The sequence below is a fragment of the Opisthocomus hoazin genome, chromosome 10 (assembly GCF_030867145.1).
Source record: "Opisthocomus hoazin isolate bOpiHoa1 chromosome 10, bOpiHoa1.hap1, whole genome shotgun sequence".
NCBI lineage: Eukaryota > Metazoa > Chordata > Aves > Opisthocomiformes > Opisthocomidae > Opisthocomus > Opisthocomus hoazin.
The window spans coordinates 16,830,879-16,858,106 of NC_134423.1; the positions used below are offsets into that span (position 1 = coordinate 16,830,879).

The 27,228-nt window shown below is 39.8% G+C and overlaps 1 protein-coding gene across 1 annotated transcript; it reads right to left on the reverse strand.

The window, feature by feature from the left end:
- Positions 1-81: 81 nt before the first annotated feature.
- Positions 82-27,228, reverse strand: AQP9 (aquaporin 9). The gene is made up of 6 exons (XM_009935885.2): positions 26,907-27,228; positions 14,207-14,333; positions 10,505-10,642; positions 8,455-8,573; positions 6,667-6,884; positions 82-1,467 (listed from the first exon to the last, which is right to left on the reverse strand). The coding sequence occupies exons 1-6, from the start codon at positions 27,006-27,008 to the stop codon at positions 1,308-1,310; spliced, it is 864 nt and encodes a 287-aa protein (XP_009934187.1). The 5' UTR covers positions 27,009-27,228; the 3' UTR covers positions 82-1,307.

Here is a 27,228-nt window from a genome sequence, read left to right on the forward strand (position 1 = left end):
GGAATTCAAAGGGAAGAGTACCCTGAAATGAGTGCATTGAATGGTACCCTGAAGTTTTGCCATGAAAACAACTCAAGAGCATCACTGTATAGCATGTCTGTTTATTCATGATCACCACCACTACATACTAGAAATGAGATTTGATTTTATAAGATACATTCAATTCAAAATGATTAATCAGTTCAAATCAAAATTATTAAGCAGAAATAATTTCATTTTTCAAGGTTAGATATTTAGGAAGTGGTGTATGTCCAATCACTTCTCTTCAGTGAGAGAGAATCCATGCTTTAGAACTCTGATGTGGAGCTGGCCTTCCTTGGGGAACTGAGATCTAGGACTAGGTCTGAGACCAGTTTCCAATTTTAATTACTGCTACCAAAATCAAAATTACTCCCACGAAGCAGATGAAGTCCCCCCACGTAGATTGGCAGCAGAAGGGCTCTTTAAAGCTTCTACAGACGCAGGCCTTGTGCTGACCATCGCACAGCATAAGCCTGTGTTGCTGGCCCATCTCCACAGGAATGAATTTTATCCAGAAAGCACAGCTTAAGAGGTTCAGATTCTGCGTTAGGCTTTTAATGTTGGGTAGTGTAAAGGTCAAGCAAATAGTTTAAAAATTACTGAACGTTCTTGCTATGAAGCACCTGTGCAGAAGTACATCTTTGTCTTTTTGGTGTTGATCATATAACACACAGTTTTTACATTTTGTGATCATATTCTGAGTTATTAAACCTCGTCACTGATGAGTTCATTCCTTGCTGTTCAATTAGTGGTTCCATAAAAATTTAGTGAGTTATTTAAAACTACTTCAATTGATATTTAGGTAATTTGGGTATTATTTTTGATTTATAGACAAGCCATTTTTAAATAATAGCTATAAGTGAGTGGTGCTCTTACACATTAATTCAGCACTGAACCAAGTAACTACCTATGCATGCAGTTCTGTAACAATATCTCATCTATTTTCAGTTAATTAGGCAAGATGATTAAGATCATGTGTGTTGAATTAACAGGTCAGCGCATCATCTCACTACAATTTCATGTAGGAGATAACTTGATCTGAAAGCCATATGAAAAGAACAACAATTTAACCTTCTCAATCCCAAGTTCCCAGCTTTGAATGTGATCAGCTGGATTTTTCATGGAAAGATGTTAGTCTTCAACTTCTCCTCTATATAGATTTTCTGCTTTGAAATATGAATTTCTAATTGAGGCATATGGGGTTTATAAAATGGTCCTAACAATCATTTGCATAAAAAACCGCACAAAACCTCATCATTTTGATGGCAGAGAAAATTCTTCACTTCTTACTCCACATTGGTCAGCTGATATTTGTCACACACAACATTTTCTTGTGGCTGAGTTTCTGAATGATGCATTTCAATAAAGACAACATAGATTACTGCTCCAAGTACACCTCCCAGCAGAGGTGCAACTATAGGCACCCACCACCAATTATTTCCAGCCCTGTAAGAAAAAAAAAAATTGTTATTTGTTACTCTAGTGAACACCTTACCTTATATTTGCCAGTGCACAGATACAGTGGTGTGACACTCACTGTACTGTAGACCTTTCTATTTCTTCTCATATTTCTGTAAATGGATGACACCCTTGCCTGTCCTGCCCATATTGTGATTGAAATGCTAATGTATGTTGCAAAAACGAGTTGCCTCATATGGATGGAGATTTTCAGGTTTAGGCCTGCAATAGTATATACAGCGTTCCTCTTGACAAGTATGATAAATTATACTTGATTTTGAGTATTTTTGCCTTAAGGAATGTAATGAAACACAGTGCAGAGTGGATTGTACTCGACTAGAGTGGCTGACATTCAAACTTCATGAGGTAGTGTCCTATCTCTGTGTTTAAAATGTGAGGTCTTTCAGTAAGAGGTAAAGAAGCGTTTAGAAGTTTAATACACCTAAAACTTTATCTTTTTTAGAATTGCTGTGTTCAGTAAGAAAATCTGGCATATTGGCTCCACTGAAATGTTCACATTCACTTAGCACAATTACTAGGATTTCATTTTAAATGTGTAGATTGATGAACATTATTAAAGAAACAAGTCCACCATTAAAAGGTATAAAACAATAAATAACAAACTCCTTATGCAGGAGACTTTGGCTTGTGGAATTGCTCTCCATTTCCTGAAGGTCCACATTCAGACAGTAAATTACTGAATATCAGTTTCAGAGCGCCGACTTTCTTAACTGTACTGGTGCATGAAGGTGTTTGAACTTGGTAACATACTGTATTCACTGAATACGCGTGTCTGCAGTGAAAACTCAGCCACCTCAATTTCATGCATACTGAAACTGGAGAAGTAACATTTTCTTCTCCCAGACATACAAAGGGACAAATTCATCTGTGAGCAGGAAGCTGCCAGGGGAATTTTTGAACTGTAAGGATAATTATTCAGCAGTCAGTTGTATAGATTTATGCAGAAGTGAACTTGTGGTTAAGTCACAACATAAGAATATAACAGGGCTAATCTCACAGTGCCCTGTTGATGATAATATTATTCCTTGTTCAGAAATGCCTTGGTTGTGTATGTTTTGCCTTCGGAATTATTTATATTTTACACCAAGGATATAAAATAACTCCTGATATCGTTCTACTGAGTTTATAGATCTGTTTGTTGTTCAGTCATGAATGTCTGCTGAGCTCTGGAATTTCTGGAACAAGCATGGACTAAGGTTTTATTGAACCAATCAGCACAACAAAATCTGTACCAAGTACTGGCACGTATTCCTCTGTGTGTGCCCGCATGTGTACGTGAGCATGTCATGAAGGTTTTTCTTGACTTTTTCTATGACCTGACATATGCCTCATTGGCTCCTGCGTGACCTTTTCCAAACCATCGCCTTCGCAGCAGCTACTGTCAGCTGTGCTTCAGACACCCTCTGCTAAGCTGATAGGTGCAAAGTCTTTACCGAGGTTGATGCCAAAGCTGAAATGAGATCAGGACACAGCTGAGCTATGAGTTTTCATGCCACTCAATCCTTCTTCATTGACACAGGAGTAAGAACTCTTCGTGACAAGCACAGACAGCTTCACCGAAGTAACCTTGGTTGCCTTATAACCTACCTTTACCCTGGCTTACACCTTTGCCACCAAGTTAGCAGGAACACATCCAGCTATGCCTTTGTCATCATCAGGTGTTTCTGCTGTGTGGCAGAGCGGGAGGGAGCCAGCCTTGAAGGGGAGGAGGCACGGGCACAGGCACAGGCACAGGCCTGGCAAGTGGCACTTTGGTTAACTGCAAAAGCTTCCAGGAAACTACAGTGTGTAAGACACACGGACTCGGAACTTCGGCCCGTTTCAGACTTGCAGACACATTTCCAGCTGCTGTGGACCAGCGAGATAACAGTGTTTGCCCCAAGGAATGCCAGGATAAGGCTGGCATTCAGTGGCGTGGAAGGTGGCCAGCTGCCGTCCCACACTCCAGGAAGGCTGCACATACTTCAGAAGCCCCTTCGCCAGCTGGCTCTCCGCGCAGACAAGCAGCGCTCCTCCTGACCCATTCCACAAGGCAGCTCCGCTCAGCCCAACAGGTTGACTGGGCCCAGCGACCACAAAGGGATCTGCCCGCCGCAGGCTGCAGCTCGCTGTGGCCGCCCAGCCGGCAAACCTCGGGTCACCTCTGCTGAGGTGGACCCAGCCTCAGCCAAGGCGTGAAAGAATTCGTGATAAGCCAGAGGCACAACATTGGCAGGCAAGCTTCAAATGCCAGTGTGAAACGGCACTCTGCAGAGCCGCCTCTCGCTTCCCCGTTGCTGTTTCGTGCTCTGTTACGCTTGTCAAAACCTGGAGTCTGGTATTTGTACTCAAAGCTCTGGCTGTTTTCTCAGTACAGACAAAACTTCACCACCCAAAACTCATCTTAAGCTTGTTAGGATATTAAGCATGTGCTTAATATCCTAAAAAGAAAGACTCCTTGTTATCTCCGTGGTTCTGGGACAAATCATTAGAAACTTGTAGGTCTCTAAAGTCAGTGGTTGTCTCTAATGAGGGGGACAGTTTCCATCTGTGACACCTACTCGCGACAGGTTGAGAAGCAGTTTGCAGGAGCAGGCCACTAACTACATCTGTTGCATGCAAAATGGTGCTCTCTGCAGGGTGCTGGACAGACACTCCCTTTCCAGCTGCGGTGGGTCAGAACAGCTTCTAATGGGAGCCTTTAACCAAGCCAAATCTGATTGCACCAGTTAGCGAAACCACACTGTACCCTGTATTCCCTGGTTTGATTCTCAGGGAAACAGCTCCTCCAGGTGTCTTTGTGCAACCTATAATAGCAACAACATCAAGAAAGCCCCTGCTCAACTGCCTCCCCATCCTCTGGACAACTCCGAGGTCCAGCAGAAGAGCTCCACTCCAGTCTGCTCAGTTGCCTGCCCGAGAACTGATAAAGCTAGCATTTATTGGACCTGTAAACCCAAAGAAGGGTAGATGAGATTTCCTCCCTATGAGCTGATTATCTCAATGTTTAGAGCATTTGCTTGGGATCAATGGTGTTAGAGAGTCTTATCCGTCTGTATCCAACCTGTTCCAAAGTGAGGCTTTCCTGGTGGTCCCTGGCTGCTCCGTAGGCTGCACTCGAACACTCACTAACCCGGACAGAGAGTGACTCAGTCACCTTGTGAGATGCTTCCATCCTCACTCCAATGAGCGTTCGATGTCTGTTCAGTATTTGCTGTGGCTCAGTTTATGCAGCACTCCCCTCGTGTCACTGCGGAGGTTTCATGCTTAGGTCCCAGTTCTTGTGCATGCTTTTTACTGCAGACCTTAAGCACCTGCCTCAAGGTTGTGAATTCCAGTTAAGCTGAGACATCCAAGGTTTAGCTGTCAGCTTGCTGCATCACTCAGGTGTCTCATGCACGCGTAATGCCAACAGAGCATCAGGCGGTTCAGGATCCCAGCTGCAATCGTTCAGACTTCTCCCATGGCCTGTAGCTGATGCAAAGCTTCAACCTACCTAACAAAGTTCAAGTTATTCCTAAGTCTCACCTGAATCTGTGCTATGAATAGATGGCAACATAGTCCTGTCATACGAATTCCCTTGAATTTGGTTATAGCTGTTGCCTTATAACTAAAGGTAGGGAGGAAGCCTCCTTCTTCATTTTATACATTCCTGAAACTGCTGTAAGTTTTTGTGTCAGTGACCAGAGACTTCATATCCCATTTTTCATGTTCCCATTTTAACATTTCTTAATATGGTCTTTACAGTGGGGATGTGTTCCCTCTCTGTATATAAATCCTAAAATTAAATTAGGGAAGAGTCCATATTGGTACAAATGTAGAGTTTTCTTCTCATTTCTTAAATGTAAATGAGTAAGACCTTACTTTTGGAGAGGAGGGGAGTTCATAGGTATGCTGCGACTAGACCACAGTACAACCAGGCTTCCAAACTTTTTCAGCAACGTAATAGCCAACTTCATAATGTATTACAGATTATAGCACATGACAGTATAATTAACATCATAGTCAACAACTAGTTATAGTTAAATACGCATGAGAAAGGAGAATCCTAGATGTGGGCTGTCACTCTGTGAGCTGCTGTTTAAAAAAATCCCAGTGCAGTCTAATGGTACAATGATAAGAGCTGTTGGGGAGGAAAAGTTTGGATGTAACCAGGCAAGAGAGCTGACCTCCCCACCCAGGGCTCGCCAGAGCTGTGTTACATCTGAGCTTTGGATCTAGCCTATGGTGTGACTGCGTGCCCATTTCTTCTATGCCGTGCCTAGCTTTTTTTGTACAAGAAAAACTTTGCTACTGCTCTCCTCTACTAATGCACATGATTTGTGTAGATGGAAGTCACACTAAATAAATACAGATTTTTTGTACTTGATGAAGTATCTAAAATGAAAACTCTGTTAACCAGAGCTCTCAGTACTTCTACAGAGTAGAGTACAGAGTACTTCTGGGGATTCCTACTTCTAAATAACTGGAAAAACAAACTATACAAAAATAAACCAAAAGATCTGCCTCCTGATAACAGTTTACTCACACTCAGATATCCCAGAGCACCTCTTACATTGGATATGTATAAGCTGTGGATTTGATGTGCAACTAATTAGCTGTGCGTTTGGCCAGCCAAAAGCGTGTGTATGCGTGCGCACATACATGTGCAGGGACTTGAGCATGTGATCTGAAATGTGGGAAAATGAAGAGAGCTTTCTTTCATTCACTCCTTCGCTCCTAGGCCAGAAGTCAGGCTTTTAGACTGCAGAAATGTATAACAATAACTCAGTAGTAATAATAGGCTAAATCAATCTGATATCTCTGTGTTTTTTACAGCACCCAATAAATATTCCCACCTAACTCTCTCATTTTTTTTTCTGAAAGGTGCAGGACAAAAGAAGAAAGCACTCTTATATTTTCAGTGACCTCTAAGAATCTCTAATATATAGGGAAGGGTCCGCTTGAAACGATGATTGATATTAGAGATAATGCGTGTTTGATTTGCCCTAGGAGCAGGAAATTCTTTTTGAAGCCCAGTTGCTAGAGGATGTCTGGCTTAAAGTGCGTGAATAGCTTCTTCTGGTATGCAAAGAATTACCTATATGTGTATAAAGAATGACTTGGTACCATGTTGAATCAGGATCTTACACTCGTAGGAAGCAATTTTAGCCAAGAGCATTTTACTTCATATGCAGGCATACTTACGTGAATACTTCCGTCCCCCATCCTGCAATGGCTGTGAGTAGCCTTGGGCCTAGATCCCTGGCTGGGTTCATGACACCGCCACTGTTCAATGCCAAGGAGAAAGCAAGAGACGTTACAAGGAGTCCTATTGCAATTGGCTCCAGGCCCTTTGGTGTGCCGTTATTTCTGGTGTCCACAATAGCAAATATACCCAGAAGCAGGAGAGCTGTTGCCAACACCTGCCCAATGCAAAGAAAAGAATATTGAATAAGTATGTGCACATTCCTTCCAATAATGAAAAGAGGGGCTATGGCAGCTCTGTGGCTTGTGGTGGCTTAAAGCTGGTATTTCAATTTATCCCACTATACAGGATAGCAAAATTTGGAACCCAGTGCCTCTCTGCTTCACAGTAATGAGAACTTTTGATATCTCTGCTGAAAGGAAAAGACAAGAAATGTGCTCAGGACATTTGAAAAAAAAAATCTGAAACAGCCTGTTGTGGAAAGAATAGAGGATTCAAAAGATATCTCCTGTGTGAGGTGTGACGCTTTGTTTCCACTTTTTTTCCTGTCAATATAATAGTTCCATTTACTTGCTTTTTGGTAGTTCTGCTATGCCAATACAATCAGTTACACTGATATAAAAATGTTTTATGTGACTGTAGCTTACACTGATTAATCAGACTAAATATGCACCTCTTTATCCAGCTATTACATAACATAAAACAAAGAAGTGAAGTCTACAGCGTCAAAACTGAGCAGCTAAAAAATTAGGAATTACCTAAATAAAGGCTGCACATGTAACTGTAATGTGAACTCTGTATTGCATATGCTAATTGAGCTAATTGCTGATAATTAACTTAGGGGAAAAACAGACAAAAGTTTCAGTGACGTAAAAAAAATTCAATTTTATACTGATTTGAAGAAGTTCAAGTTATTTTTTTATAAATTAATTTTATTTCTTCTGGTTTTAATTTCGTTTTAAAACATGGATGGATAAGAAAGATCTTGTGGAAAAGTCTGTTGACTGATCCAAAGATCAGAGTTGTCTTTCTTACAAAATGTCAAAGCAACATTTGGATTTTTTTGAAGCCAGATTTCACAGTCTTCAAGTCCTTTACATAAGGAATTCCTGTGCTCCAGCAATCCCTGGTTTTTCACAGCTTACTTATGCAGTATTTCTTTCATGTGTGTCTGAAGAAGACAGGTCAATTGATTAGAATTAGATAGAAGATATGAAACTTCATTTTTCACCATTGGATAAGTGGGATTAGAAGATACAGACTGGAAATAAAGTGGAGATTTTTTTCAGATCCAGTTATTTGAAAAATAACAAATAATACACATCTATTTGTAAAAAGAAGGCTGGAGAGGAGCCTTATGGTAGCAGAAAACTCAAGTGTTCAAGATGTGTTAAACTGACTACCTAAGCATTACTTCAGGCGTAATAGGCCCACAAAATGGGCTGGATTTTCATGTAAATGGACATAGCTCTGCTGAAGTTTATGGAGAAACACTGATTTATGCTGGGGAAAACCTCTTACATATATTGCATTAAAGACATGTAGAGTGCAACAATTAATATGATGTATGTAGAAAGAACAACTTGAAATTATCTTGCTTATAAAATACAACTAAAATGTAACCCCTGCAAACAGCACTGCATTCTCATTGCTATTGTACATGGTGACCTATGACCAAAACAGTGAGATTCATCACACCCGTTAAAGATCTATGTATTTTTTTACTGCTTGGTTTTACAGTTTTCAGTATGCTTAATTCGTAGAATCAAGCCAGCAAGTGCACTTACCTGATCTGCAAATCCACTTGCGAGGGACAGGAATGGAGATGGATATGTTGCAAAGATATGTGCTGTTGCATTAGGGCCTGTGACTTCAAGTGCTCCACCGTTATACGCCATCAGGGCATCTACAGAATATAGAACAGCCATTAACTGGTTGCACTTCTCCATAAACATTAGGTTTTCTAGGACTAGGATATACGTGATAATTTCATGCACTTCACATTCTCCACTAAAAACGGTCTTTTTTTCTGGGAGCATAGTTAATGGATTTGAGGTGATGTACTAACCATACCCTCCTGTCTCATCTCTCTTCCTGTGCCATGAAGTACTTGGTTCATGTACCACAGCTTTAAAAATGGGGCTGTTTTTCCCCCTGTTCATCGCTCCAAACTCAGTGCCAGGGAGCAATTTCTGATTCTGAACACATTGCATTATTCCGTAAGAGGTGCTGTATTTGGCATGATGCTCCAAAAAACACCTAGCATCCTGGTTGTGCTGTTGTGGATTCCCAGCCGCCAGGAACTACTGCTATTCCATTTGACAGCTGTGCAATGGCTTCTGGGAACAAACTCTCCTGAGAGACCTCCTCTTCTAAAGCAGGTTGAACGTTTCACTCTGCATGGGCTTTACACCCAACTGCTGTGCTAGTCATCCCAGATGTGAGGGGAGAGGCTAGCTCCAAAACTTCAGTTCTTAGTATATTGGAGTTAGTGTATGTTTATATATAAAGATTTATGTATATTGCAAATAAATTTACATTTATGTTAGTATGTTTAAGGCATATTTTAAATAGTATAATATCACTTCCATGTCGGAATAATTTGCTACATTTGGAAGCCCTGAAATGTTAGAAGTAGGAAGACACTTAGACAAAGCACTCAAAAATCCGCATAGACAGACATGAACAACAAATGCTATGCCTTTATTTCACTGGTGGATCCAGTGATGAGGTGATACTTGTGAGTAAGGAAACAGCTCCCCACCTCCCCTGGAAGTCATGGTGAGGACAGTTAGCTTTTCCTGAAGCTAGCAGACAAATCTATTTCTCCTTGCCCCTGATTTTTCTGGTGTTGCTTGAGGCCATGACATGTGTGCAGAGAATATTTAGTTTTTTAAATTTGGTCAGACTCTCTTATTTGCAGTGTCAGATTATTTTGTTGCATTTAAGTATTAGAAAAAAAAGATAAGGAAAAGAAAATTTCTCAGCTATGAGATTATTCTGTTTCTGATTACTACTGGTACTGAGCACCTAGCTGATATAGAACAGGCATTTCTATTTTCATTGTCAGTCTGTTGCACCTAGACCCAGCAATGTCTGCAGACAGAATGACCATAAGAGAGAGGCTTTGGAGGAGATGGGCTAGGTCAGTAGAAGCAGAGTTATGGAGTAAGTGATTGAAGCAACGGATCCAACTGAGTGGATTCATCAAGTCAGGGAGTCTGTTACTGTCTTCCCTTTGTGGTGCAACATGTAAAAGAAACATGCCTCAAGGAAGGGATAATTTTTTTTTCCTTTTTTTCCTTTCTAATTTGTGACCCCTTTATCATTCTACCTGGAGTTCATTGCCTTGGAGAGCTATCTCTCTAGGGTGGTCTGAAGGTTAGTCAGGAGGGACTTGATCTCATATCCTGTAACCTCAATGAACGACGTTGGTGATACTTGCCTACAGGCACTTGGATCAGGTCTTTAAGGTTTTTAATTTGCCTGGAAGATGAATAGCCCCATATCCCAGCTATTAAGTAGTTTAAAATCCTTACTGAGAAAGATATAATCTCAAAGTATCTGATTTCCCATGAATAATTTTTCTAAATTTCAGAACATTTCCTGGAGTATTAGTGTTTCAGAAAAGTTGTAGGATACCTGGAACGTTTGAGCCTTTTTTTTCCTTCAAACTCTTTGTGCTTCTTCCTTTCTTCTGTATGCTTTAGCTTCAGTCCTGCCATTAGCCCTGTGTGGACAGAGTGCTCTGCCTGCTTGGAATTCATTGAAAAATTGGGGCCTTAGAAACTGCCTGACCTCTAGCTTGCCCTGTAAGCATATCTAAGGTGGACTCACCATGATAAACCCCAAAGACAGCAGCTGCTCCAACAAATCCTCCCAGGAGTTGTGCTAACAAGTAAACTGGTAATTTTCTCCATTTTAATCTTCCAGTCACGGACATGGCTAATGAAACAGCTGGGTTTACATGACCACCTGAAAAATAAATCACAAAATAAGTCATATGGATGACTCAGATACATGAGACTAGGTGAAGGATTTGTAAAAATGTAGGTACTTTTGAGCATGAGACTAGTACACGCTTTTCTAGATGTTATTTTGCAATTAAATGCTGACAGCAGATAAACTGAAACAAGTTGCATGAAATTAGAGGAGGGGAAGGGGAAAGCCACCAAGATCCAGCTTCCCTCTTGATGTTAGCAGACTGTGCTATTTATCAGACTGCTAGATCTATAGATCTATAGACAACTTTTCTACAAAGAGCCTGAATCTGCCCTATCGGTTGTGATGGGAGGGTCCATCATTCTGCCACATTCACTCTCCTCAAGGGCTTCAGATTTTTATTTTTAAGGGAGGATTGGAGCAGCAGAACATTCATTCAGTTTAGTAAGCATGTATTAAGACAAAGGACTATTACGGGCTTGATCATATATCTTCAGGCAGATCTGGAGTACCCTGGATTTGAGTCATGTTTATGACTTTGTCTTCGACCTGAGGTTACTTAGGAACTCAATTCTCATGAACTTAAAATAAAATAACATTAAGGCTGTCCAGCTTCATGCTGACTGTTGGTGAGCTATGCCTATGGGATCTGGGGACAGCAGTGCGTAGTTCTTCATCACATGTTTTTATCAATCTCTTATACCCAGAAAGGTCCACAATAAGGAAACTGATAAAGTAGTTGTGCTGAAACAGAGAGCTCCATTTCCTGTGAAATTTCCTTCTTTTGTATCTAGAAGAAGCTACACCGAAACTCATACATGGAAAAGATTTAAGCAACATTGGAATTCTTTGCGACAATTTTAGTTTCTAAAATATATTTATTATTATGTCACATGCTAGTCACTTCCCTCAACATCTTTTATCAGCATGGAAAAGAAGTGTTGAATGCTTTTGGAAAACTTCATTTTTTACAAATATGTAGTTGACACTTAAGAAATAATAATTGCCAAATAAATAAACAGACGAAACCATACTCCACGGTAAAATACAGTAAAACCCGAGTTTTGCAAGGACATAGCAGATCCATTGCATACCTTCCAGGTAAAATCTCTTTTCAGCCTGTATCATTATCAGAAAAAAGTGGCCTTTGTCTCTCAAAGGCTAGTGATGGAGAAAGAGCCTCTATGTACAGTTTCTGTGTTTGCTTGCACTTCAGGTCAGTGAGTCATTATCTTACGAAATCCAGGCACCTTTGATACATAATGCACTGACAAACACAGATAACAAGATAGATAAAACCTTCTTTGTATCATTTCCAAAACTCTGACCTAGTAGCACCAGTCTTGAATTAATTTTGAATTCCTCACTGTGTTTCAAATTCTCCAGCACAGAGCAAAAAGATAGATGGCACCTTATTTAACAGCCCTTCATGTGAATTTTGATAAATTGTTGTCTTGTCTTTTGTTCTTTACTCTGGCTGGAATGAATAATTTGCCTTTCTTTCAACAACTGATATTGTTGCCCACCTATATAACATACAGGGTGATTGTGATGGCCAGGAAAAGTCGTAATAATATTAGAGATGTCTAATTTAAACATTAAATCTGTAAACGAAAGGTCTAGTTGAAGGCTCACGTGCTGGCATAGGGAAGTTAAAAGATTCTTGGTTCCTGTGCCACTGGTAGTTTCCTGGTTTAAAAAAAAAAAAAAATCCACTTTGGACAGCATGTTCCCAATTTTTTGGTAGTTGCAATAATCACAGTCATGAATTTGTTTGAAATGTTAAGTTGGAAAAAATGGTGGGAAATTATATAGAGATTGAGGAAAATTAAATGGAGAAAAATCAAAAAAGGGAATTTTCCTACATAAGAGCTCAAATTCACCAAGTGTGCAAAATATATATTTTATGTTACCATAAATTAAGAATTTCATAAAGAACTGATGCAAAATATTTTAGAGTACTTACACATGAGATTTCATGGCCAAAGCGCCACAGATTTTGCTAACAAAATCTATACTATACAGGAACCGATATTCTAAAGTCTCCACTAGTAATCATATGTTGGATAGTCACAGCCTATTGAAATATCTGTTCCTATTCTTTCACAGAGAAAATGCATTGCATGCAGAATCCTTTGTCGTGGGAAAAAACACAGGAAGAACAAAACTGCAACATCTGCAACTGCTCTGACCTGCCGGGATTGAACTCTAATCTTCTGTATAATGGAGATGAATATCCCTTAAAAATGCAAATGTAGGTCAGGTTAGTGCCTTTACACCTTTACAGGTTTTTTTCGTGATACTGAGTTAGAAGAGTTTACCTGCCTACTTGTAAACCAAAAGCTGTAGTTTAGAGTTGTTCAGATAATAGGAATGTACTGCTGAATCAGCTTTGTGAGGTATTAAGGAACCATTCTGCTTTGTTTCAATAACAGTAACAAGACTGCCTCTTTTGCGGTGCCTTGAGCACTTTCGATCTCAACTTAGAAACCTTCTCATGCATGGTTTTTTTGTAAAAGAATTTGTAAAAGAGAAGAGAAATGGCCGTAGTAATTTCTGCTATAGCAACAATTTATAATGGCCTAGTTATACCCAGATATATCTGCCCAGATTGACTTTACTCTCTTTGTGAAGGGTAAGAAATGCCTCTATGAGAACTGGAGTACAAGGCACCATCTGCTTTAAGAGGGCAGTATAAACTCCACATACAACATGGAGTATAGTGTATTATAGTACACAACACCATGTATTATTACAGCCCATCATTTTCTATTTTAAAGGGAGAATTTCAATGTTAAAAGCAGTTATACTAATGCTTCTGATATAAATTTGGCCAAACTGAATGACGGAAACAGGAGACAAAGCACCATCCAATTTGGCACATGGAGACGCTGATTAGTTAGCCCAGCCACAGACAAAAGAGAGATTCCTGACCAATATGTATTGAGGAAATGTTATGGCAGAAAAAAAGGGGCAGTGACAGTACATCAACAGTGCATCACAGAATCTATCTCTAGTACTGAATCTTTTTGCTGTTTCTGCCTTCTGTGATCTGCTGCTTCTGTGAATCAGCAAACAGACAGCAGCAGACTTGCTACTGCCTGTCATAGGACATGAAGAGATAAATCACACTTTCTAAGGTGAACCTTGATCATTACACCCATCAGTGGGTCATTCTACCTAGCTGGCAAACATTTTAGCTGGTGACTGCTGGATTCTATAAGCTTTTTTTTGTTCTTTCCTTAAACGCAGTGACTGTGTTGTCCAGGATCATCTCTCTTGACAGAAATTTCAAAGCAAGACCAAGCAGATTTCTGATCTGGACAGACAATGTTCCATAAAGGCCAGAGGTCTGCCAAGGTTTGCACACTGTAGTTCAGATCAGAATTTGGTGGAAGAGTTTATCAAACGCAAAGAATAGAAGGAAACAAGAAAAACACAAAATATTTACTAACGAAACTCTGCTGCAGACTCTGCTGCAGTGCCGCTTGCCATTGCTAGATACATAAATGTTTATACCATGAAATTGAATTAATATATAAGGTAGCCTTAAAACTGTGCCAACAAATGCTACATAAGAAAAAAAAAGTCACTTACCAGAAACCCCTGCACCCGTGTACACTGCTATGACGATTCCCATTGCAGTTCCGACCACTATTGACACAATATCACCACTGGCTCCTCGGCTAAGGACAGCCTGTGCCGTACTCCCACATCCAAGTACCTGCATTTTGAAAGAGAAGTGTGAAACCATGAGTGTGTCTGTCAAATGTTATTTGTTAATTTACAAAGCCTGCTGCTGTCCAGGTATAGCTGAAAATGTTAAATACGGAAACAGTGCTAGAACTTGAGATTAGCAGCATGCGTGCCATTTACTGCCTTTGCTGCAGTGAACATTTGCTCTATATTTTCCCTGCTCTGTGGCCAGGAAGAATTTCTGCTGTTACAGGCCTCTCTCTGTCCGCAGAAAAGAGCTTTCAAGTACAATGATGGGATACAGATCAGAACTTGGAGTCTAAACAAGATCTCAGAGCCTCTACAACAAATTTCTGCATCTGAAAGTGAAGAGGGAATGAATTTTGTGTGGTAAGTTTTCAGTTCCAGATTGTTGTTATAAACAATGAAAAAATTGCTATAATAGTTATGAAAGATAGTTCAAAAAGCTTTTAAGGTTTAATGCTGAAACTTTGGAATGAGACAACTTTCTAGAGAGTAGTGTGTTACTGTTATGCTGCCTTGATATCATATATTGCTCTATTAAAATATTTCACTGGCTCTGCAGCTTGAGCAATTAACTGAAATGGGGATACCGGAATAGTTCCCATTGGAATGTTCTCAATGCATTTAAACTAGCTTCTATGTTATGTTGGTTCCCCTCAGCATGAAGTTCAGCACCACGTTTAAATGTGTGCTTAAGATCATGTTTTTCAGTTCTAAAGCTTCAGCTTAGCTTCAAGCATACGATTAAGTCCTATTAAAGTTGGTAGAAAGATTTTCAAAGGCCTTTAGTTTAAGATGGACTAGCTGATCCTTTTCTGCCAGAAATCAGTTTGTATCTTTGAAAATCTCCTTATTAAATATGTGCCAAAGTGCTTTGCTGAACAGGGATGTGACACTCTATGGAAGGTATCAAACAATATCTGTAGTCTGAAAACAGTTGCTTCTCTGCAACTGTAAGTGATCTGAATCATATAATTTCTGGGATGTGACTAGATTTGTCTTGAGCAACCTTAACTGCTTTGATGTTAAATTGGATATATATATATATATATATAAAATATGTATATTCCTCCTTTGATGGTACATGGGGATCTGATTTTTTTCTTCCTATAAAATCATTCCATCTCAGCCAATGCAGTAGCTTTGGTTAATCTCCTTGCTTTGCTCTAGTGTTCTGCCCTTACTGTGTGTCACCAATGACTGTATTGCAAATATTCTTCCTAATCATGCATATTTGAATACATAAAATACAGTTCTTTTAGAAATGCTTATTTTCAGTTGCAAGGCAGTTGCATTCAGAAACTGAAACGTAATGAGAAAATCTCTTCTGCCTTAGAAACAGACTGTACCAAAAATATTTGGGGATTGAGGTTTAACAAGCAAGTCCTGCTAGAACAGATGCAATTTAAACAGGCAAAATCATAATTTTATTTCCGTTATTTCCCCAAGGGTGTTAACTCATACCAAAATGTGACAGAAAAGCTCTCAGTAAAATTACACTCTTAACCAGCTTTGCAATGCAGATGGAGTTTCTGTAATAAATGTGCCCCGAGACCCTGTCATATACCCAGGTGCAGTTCTTGCCTTTAGGTTATAATCACGCAAGCAAACAAAACACTGTCTGGTGCCAAAGTGTTACAGCTGTCAGGGTACGTAAGGCTAGGGTGGTGTCAGATAGCAGGAGTTTATTGGGCTGTAGAACTGACAGTTACAAGACATACTCCAAGCTGCAGTCAACTGCTGTGCAATGGATGACATATGCTCACGTTAGGCATTCTCTCATTGCTATTAGTATCATATACCTAGCAATTCAAATGATAAGCACAAAGGCACATACAAATATAAACCTGAAACAAAATACATTTTAGTTGTTCGCAGACGAAATTACACTTTTTTTAAAATTTCATATGGGGCAATTCTACTCATGATGTATTTATATGTTCAATTAATATGGAAAGAATGAGTATGCTGGATTTTATGAAGTATAAGATTAGGATACAAGTCTCGAGGAGGTGGAATTAGCATGCTCTAGCTTTCATTTTCCAGGCTTCTCAAAGAGAGTATTCCAGAAATTGCACCAAGCAAGATGAAGTGAAAGCTGTGGCTCAGCCGTGGAGCAAGTTCAGCAGGGGTGGCTGGGGCCCTGCGCACACTAGGGTGCAGTCTGCATTCAGGCAAGCAGTTCGATGTACAAGTATGCACTTGTGTTCTGAAACGGCAGAGACAGATTTTTGCAGATTCAAAGAAAAGGCCGTTCTTTTGAAAATATTACCACTTTCTGCGAGGACAATTAGAAAAAGGGAACAGCAGTGAGGGAGATGGGTATAGAAAAGGATAAGGGGCAGTAATCACATCTGTGTGTATCAACTACAAACTCACAAGAAGAGGGAAGGAAATATGAGAGGGGGCCTGCAACCTCCCTTTCCTGATTACCACAACTGAGGAGAATTAGAGAGAAACAGCTGTGTCGTCCTCTTGCGTAATAGCTTCTGCTCTGCACATCATAGCGAAATAGGCAACTGCAGGTGCTCCATTTTTGTGCTAGCCAGTCTCAGAAAACTGAATCTACGAACAAGGCATACAAGCCAGCTTGAATACAGATGGACTGGCTGCTTGCTCGGTGGACATTGGTAAATGACTGCCTGCGCATGTACGATGAATGAACACTACCGCAGGCCCAGCCAGTGTGTGCCCATTCTGGGAAACTGGGAACTGAACCTGCAAATCCGAACCATGTCACAGTAATATTTTCTCCATCTTCCATCATTTTAAGAAGGAGAGAAAAAAACTTTCTCGTACCTACTGTAATTAGGTTGACATAACTGGAAGCTATCACCTAATCATGTAATTACATGAGCAGCAATGTAATACACTGTGAATCTTCGCTTGGCTGAGTTAAGACCAAGTAAATCATCAGGCTGTAACTAAATATTCTAAGTTTCTAGGCCAAGCTCAGCCATCAGCTGCACTCACACGAACTCATTGATTGAAGCACATGGAGTTGATGGGAGTTTAATTTACAGTACAATATAGCCAGATCTCTTTATCTTATCATGTCATCTAATGTTACCAAGTTTGCATCCTGGCAGTTGTCTATAGCCTGATCTGCTTAAATGTAGTGGAGTAGCTTCAGTACTGACTTTTTGTTCACAAAGTAATTAGATTACTGTCATAAATAAAATGTTTGGGTGTGGAATAGCTGTCTGCACATTCTCTACCAAAAAACTTGCTTTGTAGACATTAGATCCTTCTCTTTGTCTTGGGTAACAAGGCTAATGTTAGGAAAGGGAAACAATTGGCCTCCAGCAAGTGCAATGTCCTGTTACTCCCTAGAAGCGTACAGAACTGTATCTCTATCCCACTCATCGGAGAGACTAAAGATCATTTTGCCTCCATCTGTGCTATTTTCAGGATTTTGGCAAATGCTTGTAATAGCATTTTTCAGTGTAAATAAGATTTCCTGCAAGATCTGAATGCAGAATTTTAAGGAGTCTATTTTTCTACATGGTCTGTGAAGTTTTAGACACCTCAAAGCAGAATGCTTGTATAAAAAAGACCTCTTCTTATCGAACAGATCCAGTGGTAGCGTGCATTCATAGCCATACACTCTTACTGTAACTTTAAAGAAGCAGCCAAGTCTCTTGTTTTTTAGAAGTGTGGAGACAATTACACTTGTGTTGTTATATGTTGTACCTCACCAGCTGCCAAGCTGTGGTGAGTTGGATACCTACAGAGGGGTACCATAGATGTCCCTTCAAGCAGAGTATGGCCTCAATGGCTGCACAACTGGTGGTGCTCTACACGAGTACAAGGATTTAGTGTGCCACAAGGAATAAAGAGTCAGCAGTTAGAAAAAAAAACACATTTTAATTACAAGCTTTACACTTTCAATTGGGAAACACTAGAAAAATAGTTCAGAATTTCTCTTTTAGTCAGTTTTCAGGACAGAACCGTACTTCAGACAACCATGGCTAATTATGAAGAATCTCCAAGGATCCCTCCACCAATTCACAATTTGCTGTAAGGATGCCTTTGTTCAGGAGAGGCAGCAACCCTGCCCCGTTCCCACGCCATACTCCCACCTAAGTTCTCCTTCTGTTCCCCAGACAGGCATTTCCTGCTAGCCCGTGACTTGTCTGCTCCCCGTTTTCGGACGGATGGACCTGCGCTACTGCTCTGGGCTCTGCTGCCCATGCGTGTGTCCCTGTGCAGTGCTGCGAAGGGGACGTGCTCTCAGGGGCAGCGCAGTGCACTAGGCTCAAGCTGTGTGCTTGCGGTGAGTGTCCTTCTGCTACCCTGAAGTTACCCGTTCCCAGTCTGCGGAAGCAGAGCAATATTGCTGGGACACTCAAGGACACAAGAGCGAGCCCTGGTATTTCACTTTGTACAGAAACCTCCAGGACTCCTCCAAGCAGCCAGACCTAGCACCGCATTTAGGCTCTTAAAAGCAGGGATGCAGGCAGGGAGAGTCAGAGAGTCCTTTTGGCGGTTGGGAGGAGTGGTTGCATTTGCCCTTCTCTGCAGATAGGGATCTCGCTGAACAAAATTGCCCACAAAAACATTAGAGGGTTGTTTGTGGTTTTCTGTAGTCTTGTACTGTTCCTCCTGCCCCTCGTTAATATTGCCATATATAGTTAGTTTGGGTGTTGCTTGTAAAAGTAGTAAATAAACTTGTCAGATAAAAGGCTGATTACTAAATTGATGGTGTCCTAAAGGTCTTTAACTTGGAGTGTATTTTAGAACTCACTTTCATTTCCAATCTCTTTATTTACAAAGCAAGTCTGCTTAAGAATTTATCTGTTGCATATCATAATAAGGTGTTTTATAATGGATTAGAAACTCTTTCCCTACACAGCCATATTTTTGCTGCGTGTCTTATGTAGGGCCTTAATTCAGACTGGGTTCCTAAGCATACTTTCAGTAGGGATGGTAATGTTAGCAGCAACAAAAAGAGAGACATATTAGATCTACTAAAATTCAGGTCATTAGCTCTGCAAGAATTTAAGTTGCAGGAAACATCTGTTCTTCCAGGAAAGAGCAATCTTCATCTAATTCCACGTTTAATATTTGCTATCTTTTGTTAAATCATATAGTACTTAAAATTTTCAAGGCGAGATAAAAATACAGCTTACCAGTCAAATAATTGTTAAATACTTTAGAAACACATGGCTCTTATTTTATCATTAATTAAGTACTTTGGTGGGGGCTGGGGGATTTCTGTACATTAACATTTAATCAAACTTGGAGTAATAGAAAATCACTATATCCGTTCTCCTGATGATCTCCTGGGACACAGCCGATATCTTCTTGGGTTCAAATGGATTTCCCTTTACTATTTTCATACTTGCTATCTAATAAAATAAGGGTTTGAAGAAAAACCTTATCATTTAGTTAATTAAACTGTATAGACATAAGCCTTAAAACGATTGCCGTTTTGAAACCATTTTTTAAATGACAGAAAGCATTACTATGTAAAGACATGAATGTAAATTTAATAAGGCTTTGGATGAATTGTGTATATAAAGCTTTTAAAACATATAAAGATCTGGTTCAAATTGCTCTGTGGGAAAAAAGTACAGTGAAAATATTGAGGGACAGATTATACTGTGTTATATAAACCAATGCTTTTAAATTTTTTATTATTGCTTTTGCACATGCAATAGGAGACAAATAAAAGCTTGAAATCACCTAGAGAGAATGCAAAGGTCTGCAAAAATTAATTATGATTAATATTGCATTCTTCATCCTGAAATGCTAAAATGCTTTTCTTTCCTGAATTAAATAGGGCAACTGGCTTGAGTCAGTTTCTTCAGGGAAGATTATTTTTATTTTCTTACTAAGTTTTAGAAATTCCGGAGAGAAAGGAAATCAAACATTTCATATTCAGATACAAACTTTCAGGAGTGAAACTTGGCCCCTTGCAAAGGGGCTAGGAAGAAAAGACCGGGCAAGGGAAGAAAATCTTACCTAGTAGCTTCTTGAGGAGAAAAAGAGCCTATTCAGGTGCTGCTTGCCTCCCAGATTAGTCATTTACTCTTGAGCTGAGATATGCTTCTCTGCTTTGCTTCCTACACCAACTGGAAAGATTAAAATCTTTCTAAACTCCTAAAATGTGTTTAGTCTCTGTAACAGTGCTCGGGGAATGGCACCATTCAGCGAGAGTGCAGGAGCGGGCATTGCGGTTTCTGAGGAAGGACGTTTTCTGTCCTCTCTTAGGAGCAGAAGTGTACATATATCTTTTCTTTTAGTCTTTCCTTTGGGTGCAGGAACAGGGAGGCTGGATCTTTGCTGTGCCCTAATGGTTGGAGATGCATGGTTCTGAGTAATTAAAGACTCGGTATGTTCTCTTCCTAAGCTGCTTTGTTTTGGAAAAAAATAGCTCAATGCTTTTTAATACTAAAGAAGCTTTTGAGGAATGGGTTAAAGGAACTCAGTCAAGTTTGCCTCTAAACCAGACCATTGGAGAGCTCACTAGAATTCACTTTTAGCCAGAATGGTTTATTGAAGTATTGAAATCACAAAGATATAAACTCACTGTATAGCATGAACTGCATTTATTATCTTTTATTCTGTTCTCCAACTGTTTATGACTGTTTTTAAAAGTTATTACTTTTATTACCTTTTTTCTTATTTGGTGAAACTTTTGCAAACACAGCCTGTAAATTTGTGTCTGTAAAATATAAATTCTAGTTTTGCACTCGCAGTTGAATGTTGGAAGGATGCAAGTCTTCTGTGAGGTTCAGGGAGAGTGCTTTCACTTCAGTCCTGTAAATGCAAACTTTCCAGAAAAAAAGCATCTACAGAAAAAGGTCTTGGAAAATTATGTTGAACTTCCTGGAACCTCTTGGTTAAACAAGAGAGCTGAGTTCTGTGTTGGAGCTGATTTTGCAGAGATGAAGATCATTCTCTTTAAAGCTTTCAGGCAACACAGAACATCTGAGTCACCTGAAAGTTTAAAATGTCATATACTGGAAAAGTTAAGTTTGTATTGAAAACAAGATTTCCTATGACTTTTCAGAATTATTTGCTGTAATAAACATTTCGAGGTAAAAGAACAATTAGGTAATCTTCCTTTCAGTTCTTTCACACTGCTAACTATTCAGCTGAATTAAAGAATGACTTCAGGGAAACAGAGGTGTGCCTAGACAGAAATGTTACTTGAGTTTTACAATAGTAAAATTGTAGAAATAATGCCAGTGTGCAAGAATACCTCCTTAACCTCAGCACAACTAAGGGTCTTTGTTACCACTTTGACTTCTGTTTGCAATGCTGATTTAATACAGTACCTAGAAAGAGGAAGAGTGTGCACATCTTCAGCAGAATCGTTAGCAATCATTCATGCCATCAAAATATATGTAACTGGTACATTTGCAGAAACAGAAAGGACCCTGAGTTGGTGATGACAGGGAAAGGAAGCATCTTATTCCCATAAAATAAGCAGTTTTGGTCTGGAAGAGCAGGATTAAATTCTGTGACATTAGACTTGTGAGTGACTTCTATTATTCATCGGTTGTGCTGTAGTATTGCTGCTAGAGACCCTAATGTACGGGTCTCTGTGACAGAAGAGCGAATTTTCAGACTGCAAACGTTGCTAAGGCCCATGGTGTCTGTAGCATTATATAATATTGAAAAAGCTGATGAGTGACATACCGAAATACCAGTTATAAATATGTTTTAACAACTTTTTTTGTCTAGCTTTGACAAACAGAATTTCACTGTCTGAGAGCTAATTATACAAGATTCTGTACTCCAGGAAATTCATTGCTGATGGCAAACAAGGTAGCTGTTAGAGGCTACTGCTATTTAATTTTGTACCTTAAACAAGACTTGATGTAAGCAATTTCATCCTATACAAAGAAAGAGTCTCCCTTTCACCTAAAAATTTAGAACACGGAATTTATCTTTGTTTAAAATTTCTAAGTAGTGATTTTGTATTAAATGATAAACACTTATTTAAGGAGTAAATGATCAAAAGCTACATTTACTTTCATATAATAACTTCATGTAATGAGGATTCTAATGCATGTTTGGAACAAGGGATACCTATTACTGTACAGTATTGTAATAAATGTGCACTGGAATGTAGGACCACCAAAAGAAAGATATGAAAAAGTTGCTTAAATTTTAATCTTCTGGACTGAGCAAATCCATATAATGTCATACTTAAAGATTTTTCAGGCAAGACTAAACTCCCCAACCAAGCAGCAGTGATAACTTGCGTAATGAAGTGGTCAGAATCAGAAAACAGGACAAAAGATTTTGATGAGCCAGAAATAAACAGCCTTCCTTCTCATTAGTTGGTCTGTTTGCAGCACGGGGTGTCGTGCATTCAGTTCATGCTAGTGCACTGCATCCTCTACACACACACAAATATTTGCTTCAGTGGGAGTTTTGCAAGAGGCTCTCCAACTCCAGTTGGAGACTAAGCTTTGGGGTAGGAATATATACGCTACCCACTTGTCTTTATATGCTAAATGGAAGCCTGTGGTCTGTTTCAGCAAGTGTACACTGCTCTGGACTCAGGAGATACTGGCTCCTGTGAAGCTCCTTTCTGGGAAACTGTGTTCAGTAAGATGCTCATGTGAGTGAAAATGAAATACAAACTCTGTTAGGTGAGCAGTAGCCGATAAAGGCAGCCACATGGCCCATTTGACTTCTCTTTTTGGAACTGTTCCAATTCAGATACACTTAATGGCATAAGCCAGGGTGAATTCCATTTTGTTTGAGAGCAATTCATCCAGGTTCCAAAGGGGAAATACGAAGACAAGCACGACTGAAAGCAGAGAGGCAGTGAATTCCGGAGAGAATCACTGAAAAGTCACATAAACCATCTATCTGATGCAACATGGCTTCTTGACTCTTTTGTGCCGGCACCCAGGTGTTGCTCTGCAGGTTAACCCAAAGAGACCCAAGAGGAAATGTACTGAACCAGAAGACATGCTGGAGAACAAAAGGTCTCCAGAGAGCTCTTTCTCAAGGGAGGCCCCAGGGGCAGCCCCAGCTACAGAAGGCTGAGGCTGTGTCAGAGGCTGGGAAATGTGTGTGTGCACTGGCCTCTTGGCCACCACAGTGCAAATGGGTTGGTGTCCTCTCACCTCAGGGACCTGTTGCATTGCTGTGGGCTGGAGGGACCAGTCCGACAAGTTGGTTCCAAACACACTGTGTAAAAGCCACATTACTCAGTATCCATTTCCTGGAAAACGGTTGTATCCTTTTCAAATATTCATTGAAAAATATATGGGTAGATTGTGGGTTTTGTGGCTATTTATTCTAAATTGCAAATAGCACAATTACACTTTGCAAGCTTGGGTTGACCACGTGACAGCACCAAGGTAAATGCAAGAAATGGGCAGGAGTTTACAAATAATCTGCAAATATAAATACCCAGCATAAAGAGTGATCGTCATTGCCTGTACTGCCAATGTGAACTTAGTTATGTTTAAACGGCACTGCCAATGTGAACTTAGTTATGTTTAAACGGCATCACTTCATTTGTTTTACAGAAATCACATAAGAGGTGAAGTGCAACATTTTCTCAGCTTGATGGAACCTTAGAAAGTGAATACTGTTCAGACAGTAACCAAAAGCTCCATGTAACCAAAACCACATGAAATTGGCATTTGGTTATGGACCGTTCATTTTGGGTTTTCTGCCCCAATTCTTGTTCCAGAGTGTAATTAGAGAAGCTGTGCTATGCCTTGGGTAATAATTCAAAGCTTGATACTGAAAGAAATACTTGTTCCCTCAGCAGAATAGGTCTGCGTAGAACAGCCTAATCACCAGCAAGATCACCCAGACAGGCGATAAGGGCAGTTACTCTGTATACAGCAGACATTTCCAGGTTCCTGCAGCTTAGTGTTTCTCACTGAACACTCAGAGGTTGAAATCAGGTGCTTTGATAAGCAGAGAGCGGGACTCACACAGGCTATGTCTGTATTATCAAGTTGTGCAGTGCAAGCAGCTGGTTCAGAGAACCTGACTATGGACATCTCAGGAGGGATTACTTGGGAGTATCTCCAGTCTGATCCACTGGACTGAGCAGCTATTAAAGGTCAGCACATTTGCTGTGATTCTGGAGCTGACCTTCCACTTTAGTTTCATCTGAAATGTATTGAGCTGAAGTGATCTGAGACCACGCTGCAAGGCAAACCACAGGGTATTAAGTAGGTATGACCAAGAGATGTTATCCAAACTCTATACCCAGTGACTTAATTAAGGCTTGTTGTCTCACATCTGTTCAATGTTGCAGCTAGAGCCTTTCTCACCCCCAGGTGAAGGCTTGGTTTTTGCCTGGTGAACGATTTCACTTTCTAGATGTCCTGAACGTAATCTTACAGTTTGTACATTTTCCAGCTTGAAAAATAACGTTGCAAGGCTTGAGAGTTACCAAAGATGATAATTTAAGCTTGTAATAATATGTGGTCTGTGATGTTGTTCTCCAGAAAGACTAAAATTGGTGATTTGGGGGGACAGAATTTCACCCGGCTAACTTCCAGAGGTGCTAGGTTAGTCGCAGATTTGGGTATGGTCTGTTAGCACTGACTTCCAGACAGAGCCTGTGGGTAATAGAAAGGTTTGTCCTTGCCTTGCTCCCTGGCATGGGTGCTCCACACAGCCTGTGAAACCCATCACAGTGACATGAAATGACTTTCAGCAGAGATCTGAATCAACGGTGCTGTAGGCCATGAACTCTCATGTCACTATCACTTTGTAACAGGATTAAGACATAGTAGTAGGATGGTGGAAGAAAGCTGTCACTTCTTTTGCATACATTGTATCTGTTTTTCAAGGCTTTCTGCTCTTTGACTTACCAGGGTGCCCCTTTTATTAGCTCCCATATAAGTTAACGGTTTAATATTGATCTATTCTTGAAGAGAAACTACTTACTAGCCGACAGAGCCTAAAAGCAATAGCAATAAAAACCAGCAGAAAAGTCAGTTTCTTCACAACAAATGCTTTGTACTGCCATTGACTTACACAGTCTAAACGTAAATTGAGGTATCCAAGCACTGAGAAACCTGCAGTTTAATCCATGTGAGGCTTTTCTCTGCTTTAAGCCAAGGATGAAATTAGAAAAGGTAAGACAGAATTGAGAAACTCAGCCAGATCATCAACAACAATGTTGTAGCTTCATTTTCTACTGTATTCATATGGTGAATATACTAGAAAACGGGCTCTGGGTTTGCATTTCCTTCTAGTCTTGTGCAGCAGGACATCAAATAATAGCATTTGCGGTCTAATCTGCACTTTAATATGTTTTCTTCACTTGCTTAATTGTATTAATGGAAAGAGGAGGATGATCTTGTGGCGAGGACAGAGTACTGGAAGTCAGGTGATCTGGGTTATATTCAGAGTTCTGCCACAGGCTTCCTGTGCAGTCTGCTGTAATCAGGTTTGCTAATGCATAAAATAAAGATAATGACATTTCCCCTGCTTATCAGGGTGTTGTGACACTTAATTCATTAATGTTTGTAAAGTGCTTTGTGCTCCTTTCTTCTAAATGTGCTCCTTACTATAGTAATGTCTTATGGATGGTATTAAATTTGAGAATAATGTTACTTTAGTGCCTGTGCACTTCAGTTGGCTGAAGTGTAGTAAAGACCATTATTTGCATGTATTTTATGAGCTACTGGAATTTTTTAGATGACTTACTTGAAATTTAGCTAATACAGTTATAGTTATAAAATACACTATGTCAGTAGTATGCCTGCTTCTTTTTTTTCTGTCCTTTCACTATGATGAAATATTTAGCAATAAGCAAGACTGTCTTGTTCAGACTAAAAGGATGGAGAAAGAGTTTGGCTTAAATACTCTAGCTGCTTGACTTCCAGCTCGGCTACGGAGCCTGCTCTCTACCCTAGTAAATCACCAAACAGCTCTGTGTCCCAGTGCAAAATGCACAGAAAAATTGAGCAAGAAATTAAGGGAAAAAAAAATCGGGGGATATGAAAATGGGGAAGTTTGGTATTTACCTAAATTGTAGCAGCACTACAGGACCAAGAAACTGTATAATTTATGTAGTATGCTTAAAAAAAAAACCCAAAAATAGTTAACTTACAAAATCTCTGAAGGTTTAGCAATGCAACTCCCAATAAATTGACAACAAATCACACAGCTAAATTTCAATATTGCACAGGAAAAAAACTCAACTAAAATTCTCTTAATGTGCAGTACAGTATGTTTGTTAAAGCAAATGGAAGTTGTGCATAGAAGTGAAAGTAGAATCAACTGCTGAGTTCTTTAAAAATGAAACAGTATTATTAACATTCATTGTGCATATCTGGATTTTTCAGAATGTGGTAGTTCACTGAAATTCTGCTCCTGTATGGAATCAAATGCCTATCAGACAATTCTAATACGTAAAGCTATCTGTTTTTAATAGCCAGTGAGAATTACATCAGGTGAAGAAAGGAATTACAAACTTACAATAAATAGAAGCAATTCATACAAAGCTGTACAATGTTTGTCAGGCAGTAGCCACACTGCTGGTACAGTACAAGAAAAAGCATACAAGTCCCCTTACAAGCACAGTCCAACATTAGATTAGTGGAAAGAAAGGAAAGCAGCTGACACTTACTACCAACACAAAAGTTCCCAGGAATTCTGAGAGGGCTTCTTTAGCCCAGCTGTTCTTCAAGGCAAGTTTCTCCTTTAAACTCCTTCTGCTTTTCCGGCTCATTTTGGTGTCTTGTATCGCTCTGGTGCCCTAGTTACAAATACAGACAAAATTTGCTCCGTATTCGTCTCTGCTTCAGCTGAACTTTGACACTTATACACTGAAATATGAGATTTCGTCTTGTACAGCCAGTGAAATCATCTGACTACAGGCATTGACAGAACCAACTCAACATGCCCTAACAATTCATCATAAGTTTTCCATCCTGTGCCTTCTCTGAGTA

Coding starts and splice junctions, on each gene's coding strand:
- AQP9 (XM_009935885.2), bottom strand. CDS start 27,008: ATGAGCCGGAAAAGCAGAAGGAGTTTAAAGGAGAAACTTGCCTTGAAG. Junction 14,334..26,906: donor TGGGAACTTTTGTGTTGGTA/GTAAGTGTCAGC, acceptor TTCAAAATGCAG/GTACTTGGATGTGGGAGTAC. Junction 8,574..10,504: donor TGTCTTTGGGGTTTATCATG/GTGAGTCCACCT, acceptor TATATTCTGTAG/ATGCCCTGATGGCGTATAAC.